At 43.7% G+C, this 7,084-nt stretch overlaps 1 protein-coding gene across 1 annotated transcript; it reads right to left on the reverse strand.

Moving 5' to 3' along the window:
- Positions 1-376: 376 nt before the first annotated feature.
- slc30a1a (solute carrier family 30 member 1a) lies at positions 377-7,084 on the reverse strand. The gene is made up of 2 exons (XM_042503737.1): positions 6,181-7,084; positions 377-3,031 (listed from the first exon to the last, which is right to left on the reverse strand). Exons 1-2 carry the CDS (start codon positions 6,752-6,754, stop codon positions 2,130-2,132), a joined length of 1,476 nt encoding a protein of 491 aa, XP_042359671.1. The 5' UTR covers positions 6,755-7,084; the 3' UTR covers positions 377-2,129.

Below are 7,084 nucleotides of genomic sequence, written 5' to 3' on the forward strand. Positions count from 1 at the left end.
TCGCAATGACTTTGACATTTGACCACCAAATTCTAATAGTGCATACTTCAGCACAAATGGACGTTTGTGCCAAATTCCTGGAAATGATCTCAAGGCATTCCTACAGCCCGGTACACACTCCGCTATTTTGGGCTGTCCCACACAAAAGGCGTTCTTGAGATATTGTGTTTGTGAGAATGGGACGTACAGACGGACGAACAACTCGAAAACACATCGTCTGCCCCTGTGGAGGCATAAAAACGTGGTTAAATTGTTTGTACTTGTATTATGTTATTTTGTGGTTGTTTGTTTCTCTTTCTGGCTTCTCTTACTTAATTTTTTTTTTTTTTTTTTTACAAAAAAGTGTAGTGAAAGTAAGAATAAGGCAAAGGACAAATTTGGGCTAATCAACTGTACCAAGCAGCCATTTCTTTTTTTTATTATTTCACAATGACACACTGGACAGGTACCATAGATATATAGTATATCAAAAACACATCAGTTGACATGTCATATCTAAAATTAAAAAAACACTTTTGTTTTCAATTTGCACATAGAGCTCAAGTCTTAAAAGACACGGAATAAAAGTGACCGAACATTACAAATGAAGGAACGCATCAAAATACATTTCCCAGCACATATTTCTATATTGCATACACATTTACTCAGGAGTGGAAATCAGAAAACATATCGATGGGTCACCTTTACATGACATCGGTGGTGATGAGGGAAAATGTATCAATTTAAAAGGCCACCGTATGGACTTCAATTCAGCAAACACAGCCTGCTCAGCTGCCCAAAGCAGAGGACAGAGAAGCTATAGGATGAGTCATTCTCTACGCAGTTGTGAGTAATGTTGGGGATACCAGCAGGTGCTGGTAAGCAGCAACCGGAGCTCTTAGTGGAGCTCCTGAAAGTCAAACACCAGGTCTCAGCTTGGTCATGCAAACATAGTAGAACGTCCTGGAATTGTAAAAAGAAACTCCCTCGGCATGAACAGTGACGTGGTGCCCAACACATTCACGAGGATTTCAAATGAGAATCAACAGCCATCATCAGAAAGCTTTCCAGTATAGATTCATACAGAGAGTTGTTTTTCATTAATGGTTTACAGTGCTCAGTTCTTCACGTCAGACCCAACCCTCTGGCTTGCAAGGCATCATATTTATGAATGAGCTTTTAATTAGGTGACTGTGCCAATGCAAGAGGTTCAGTTACACTGTGTCTGCTATACTTGGTGCTATACGCACAGCAGGTTCTTGTATTTAAAAGGCAAGGTGAGAGAGGTGTTGATACGGCTTCTGTATCCAACTAATGACTGCGAGTAAAACTGAGTCAAGGCCAGAGAAACATCTTGAGAAATAAAATCGTTATAAAACGTCACATTTGAAAAAACTGACTACAGCATAGATAGTATGTCAAAAAATTCAAGACAGAAAAATTGCAAAAATGTTTTCTATCATCCAAACTAAATATTACAAATAGCATCTACAGAGAGAAATAGATCATTTCTAATAACTTAAATACTTAAATTATTATGCAATACAATACTCTTCCATTTGGGGCCAGAGGGTAAGAAAATAGATCTGCTCAAAGCCTACGCAAAAAAAAAAAAAAAAGAAATTCAAAAAGGTAGACTCTTTGCCAACAGGTCCAAAGGCTTAACAACATAACCTAGTGATGTGTGCTCCGATTTGCATGTGTTGTGTGTGTGTGTCCTCTTTGAGGAGAGGACGTCACTCAGATCCCCTCAGTCCTGCAGTGAGAAGCTTTGGCACAGAAACACCATGGGACGAGATGACGCATCACGACACGGTGCTAATGAGGGACACACATGCAGGCCTCGCTCCAGTCCTGGAGCAGATAAGGTCAGTGAACCCCAACATGCATCGCCACCACACTGCCAGGGCAACAGACAACAAGAGAGGGGACGGGGGGCAGAGGAGAGGCCAGGAGGAAGGGGGAGAGGTTAACAGAAGGGAGGAAAGATGAGAAGAAATGGCTCAAATGCATGAACACAGAGAGGTTTTTGGGGAGGATTTTTCAGCCAGACAGAGCCACAGGTCAAAACAGCATCCACAACAATGATGATTTTAGCCTCATGTGGTGAGTTTCCAGCTTCTCCTTTGTTTCTCTCCATCCCCTCCATCTCACAGAGACGACTCCACCTCCCTTGTGACAGTAATCGCCTCTGGTCGTGCGCGTACCTGAACGTTTGCAGCCTGCTCTGAGGTCTCACTGATCACCTCCAGGGCTGAAGCGGCTGTAGCAGCCTTGCAGTCATTGCCGGACTTCTTATCAGAGTTCTGTTTGTCCGCGGAGCCGCAGCACAGCTTGGGAGCGCACTGAGTCCGACAGGACAGCTCACAGAGGGAGTCCCGAGACTCCGAGCTGAATGTGACAAACTCGGGCTGGATGGTGGTGGCGTGGATGCCCTCGTCGTGGAAGAAGTCCTTAATGCGCTTGGCCACCTCCATGTAAGATGTGGGGTCGTGGCATTTTATGTGCGCCGTGGCAATGATGCGACTGCCGGCTAGCTGCCAGATGTGCAGCTCGTGGATGGCCAGGACGCCGTCCAGACTTAACAGCCGTTCATTGAGCCGGTGCATGTTGATCTGCTTGGGCACGGTCTGCAGCAGGATGAGAGCCGACTCTTTGAGCAGCGGGTAGGTGGTGTACAGCAGGATGCCCACCATGATGATGCACAGTGTGGGATCCAGGTAGAGAACCCAGCAGGGGCCGGCAAACTTCACGGCCGACATCGTGGGACCTTCCAGCAGGTCGACCAGCGTGTGATTGACATGCTGGTGGTCCGTGGTGTGGCTGTTGATACATGGGTTCACACATACTTCACCCTTTATGCAAGGCTGCCACACAAAGGTAAATATTACCGCATTCACCACCACAATGACAGAACCAAGAGCGTCGCCCAACACGTGCAGGAAGACCCCACGCATGTTAAGCTGCGCTGACGAGTCGTGGTCATGGTCCATCTCCTCATAGGGGGTGTTTCCATTCATCTGCACCTCTGCGCTGTCTTTACAACTGATTTCTGAGGATGAGAACAAAGGTGAGTTTAGTTTACCAGAACATGATGAGAGCTTTCATAATCAGCTGGACTTTTACATTGAGATACTACATTCAAACATGCATTCAAAATAGACATAAAGACAGTACTGAAACTGACAAAAATGCAAATATTGATTTAACAGGAAAAACAAGAGTAAGCAGTAGGCAATTTGTTAATTTTGTACAGAGGGGCCAGCCCTTTTGGATACCTGAACTTGCACGTCAGCCGATACTGAGTACCTATCCAATACCATTACATTAAAAAGGTTTAAAACAAAATTGTTGCACAACATGTAAAAATATATACAAGTTGTGTCTTTTAATGCTTTACAAGATTGCTTGTGTTGAAATTAGCATCATTAGTGCCCCCCACCTTGATACAAAACTTACTTGTGGGACATTTCACTATTTACTGCAAATTAATTCGTCTTTGCTACTCTAAAACAGTAGTTGCGTGTGGCTGCACAGTAGTGCTGTAGTACTCGAGATCGAACTTGGTCGCAAGACCACTTTCAGAGAGTCTGGTCTCGGTCAAGTCTTGGTCTCGGTTAGTCTAGTCAAGTCTTGACTACAACATTACTGCAGTGTAGGCTACTGTTTTAGAGCAGTGATAAGAATTGATTTCTGTGAAACTGCTGTGTTATTCGGGTAAAACACTATTTTAAAGTTATTAATAAATTACACAGCATTGGTGCATTGACTTGCATACTCTCAGTGGCGGCCAGTTGCTTTATTGCTCTGTTACATCATTTGGGATCAAGGCACAAGTCCAGTTTGAAACATGAAACAAAGAAGCCAGAACTCAGCCTGCGTTATCAGGTGACACATGTTGGAGCTGCCTCATTCAAAGTCAAGAGAAGGGTGTCTAAGCACAATTAACTATTAAATTGTAATATTAGTGATTTTGTTTTCTTGCCAACAATGCTCTAGCTTTCACGGTGGAAGACAATGAGTGACAAAGTCTCAGGTAAAACTGGTCGGGGCTACAAACAAGAGACACCGACAGCCATGCTGGATTATATGGAAGAAAACTCCCGGCATGTAGGATCCTCAACATTACAAAAACACTGCAGTAATTCACATCAGGCAAATTCAATTAGTAATTGCAGGCGGCACTGTAACGTGCACAGCTCCGAGGGAATGGCACCTGAGCAATGGCTGCTCTCTTCCATCCCAGGACGCCTCCGGGTCATTCATCAACAGCTAATGGTGTTGCTGGGGCTGTCGACTCCATGGTTACACTGATGTATGACCCAGTAACAGCCATCAGTGCACAGAGGAGAGGGGGGATAGCCTCCACTTATTGAAACTGGCGGGGCCTGACAGCATGGGGGGAGAAATGGTCTTCTGTATGGGTTTAACCCTTCAGTGAGGGAAGAGGAGCATAGGCATTTGTACAGAATAACCAGCAGCACGGCCAAAAAAGCTTTTGGGGGGTGGTCTGTTGATTTATGTCAACAAGCACACAAACTCTTATCTAACCACAGCTGACAGACAAAATGAGCCGTGTCTGTTCATGTAGATTCAGGTTATTGTTACTGTGTGAATCCACTTAAAGAATTTCTGAGATATTGTCAGCAGTGAGCGTAATGCACAAGAGCTTCAGAAATTTTGATAGATGAGACACTTTCACGAGTTTGAACTTGTCAAAAAGTGGATTTGTCTTGGCTGCGTCTGTGGGATGTTTCCAGATAGCTTTATTTGTAAGTGATCTCATAGTAGTCAGCATTACAAAGTGTGAAACCTGATCTTTTACCCGTTTATGTCACTGAAGGTGGCCACATTTCCAAGGATAGAATAACCCACCATACATATCCCATTACCAACACATTTGTCTAAATGCCACTGTCACAGGAGAAACAAGAAGGATTAGTCATTCGGACTGGGTGTCCTCCGGGTACACTGAAGATATACACATGTACTGTTATGCAATCTGGACTGCTCACAATGGAGACAAAGTCTGGCACATGCTGTCAGCTTCAATGTGGGACACAATGGGGCTGGACTCAGTTTGGGCACTTAATGCTGACGTGCACTGTTAACTTAATATAAAGTACACAGTTTAAAGGGGAACATCACTTAAATTAAGAATTCCAATGTTATTTCCATGGTGCAGGACAGGTAATTAATCTTTGTCTGAAACCAAAAAAGTAAGCCTTGAACTTGTGATGTCATCAAGTTTTTTGTTTTCTCTTTTATACCCAAGTGAGTTTTATTCTATTGTAGTTTTGTCAGTTGTGAAACAGAAAATCTACACATATACTCACAACATTCTTCTGAGTACTTAGTGTTACATGCCTTAGTGTCATGTAAACATCTTTCACCATTTATTGTCTACGGAGTAACTCCAGACTTTATACGTGACATCACAAATTTGAGTTTTAGCACTCAAGCTTTTGGATTTTGGAGGGAGTTGTTCCTTTCAACTGATATTTTTTGGCATGTCTTAAACCACAGGGATAACACATACTAATTCTGAAAATTAGTGAAGGTCCCCTTTAACAAAAGGAAGGCACACCAGGCAGGTTTTTAACCAGTGGTGGAATAAGTATTCAGATGCTTTACTTTAGTAAATATACTAATACACAAACTCAAAATGAACATGCTTATCAAAACAGTTAGCAATGAATTTTCTGTCAACTGCCTGATTGATTAATTAACTGTTCATAGCAGGTATACTTGTATGAAGTGATAATTTCTAACAAATAATCATACTTTATAATGATAATGAAAATCTTAATCTGTAAAATAATTGGAAGTATTCAGATGGATGTAGTGAAGTAAAAAGTACCATACCCCCCTCTGTAATTGTACAAACTGTTAATTTATTACAAATCATCATTTTAGAAACTCTTATGCTTTTTAATGCAATAAAATCTCAATCTTTAAAGTAACTGAAGCGTTCAGATGAATGTCGTAAAGTAAAAACTAACCATATTTCCCTGTGAAATGTAGTGGACTAAAAATATAGTAAGTGACGAGATAAGAAAATGCTCAAGTAAAGTACAAGTACCTCAATTTTTTACTTCAGGACAGTACTACAGTATATGTACTCAGTTACATTTCCACCAATGTGTTTAACTCAATACGTCAAAATCATAATGAGCACAGTGAAAATACTACCATGCTCACCATTTCTCGGTCTTGAATCACCGGGGCTGTTGTGGTTTCCCACCAAGTTGTTGGTCTCCTCTCCTGAAGACCCGTTCCCAGCCTTCTGGGACTTGCCGGTTTTACCCCTCTTTCCCTTATTCCCATGAGAGTGACCTCCGTGGGAGTGTCCGTGGCCTCCGCCGGCGTGCCCGTGGAACAAGCAGAGCCCGAGCAGGTTGATCAGGAGCCCCGCGGCACCGACCCCGGCGACCACTAACGGACTTTCGATCTCATGGGGCTCGGTGAATCGCTCGATAGCCTCCAGGACGATGGTGAAGCACAGCGCCGTGAGGAAGACGGCGTTGACCAGAGCCCCCATCACTTCCGCCCGGATCCACCCGAAGGTGTTTTTGTTGGTAGCGTGAGTTTTCTCGGCGAAACGCACCGCGACTAAAGCCACTACCAGCGCAATGACGTCCGACAGCATATGAAAGGAGTCCGACAGCATAGACAGAGACGAGGTGATCCGGCTGACCACCACCTCCACAATGAAAAACCCAAAAGTCAATGAGAGCATGCATAGCAGCCGCGCGCGATTAGGCTCACAAGCCATTTTCCTTTTTTTTCTGTTCCGAGTTTAGAGTTAACGTTTAATAACACCGTGTCTTCTCACGAGCTCACTCAGCTAGCTATCTCTCCGGTTTATCACAGCCGCGAGCTAACGACTCAAGCTAGCGAGCTCCCTGAGACAATACGATCGATGCTAACAGCGTCTTCACACACCGCTGTTATCCAGCGACGGCTGCATCACTCGGCGAGATATGAAGACAACCACAGGTGAATTTAATCCGATAAACGTTTTCTAGCTGCCTTTTAAAAGCACCGTGATGGATACCAGTATATTCTAGATGCGTTTGCCGACGAGCTCCGGTTTGCAGACGGC

Source organism: Plectropomus leopardus, chromosome 16 (assembly GCF_008729295.1).
Source record: "Plectropomus leopardus isolate mb chromosome 16, YSFRI_Pleo_2.0, whole genome shotgun sequence".
In the NCBI taxonomy this organism is placed as follows: Eukaryota; Metazoa; Chordata; class Actinopteri; order Perciformes; family Serranidae; genus Plectropomus; species Plectropomus leopardus.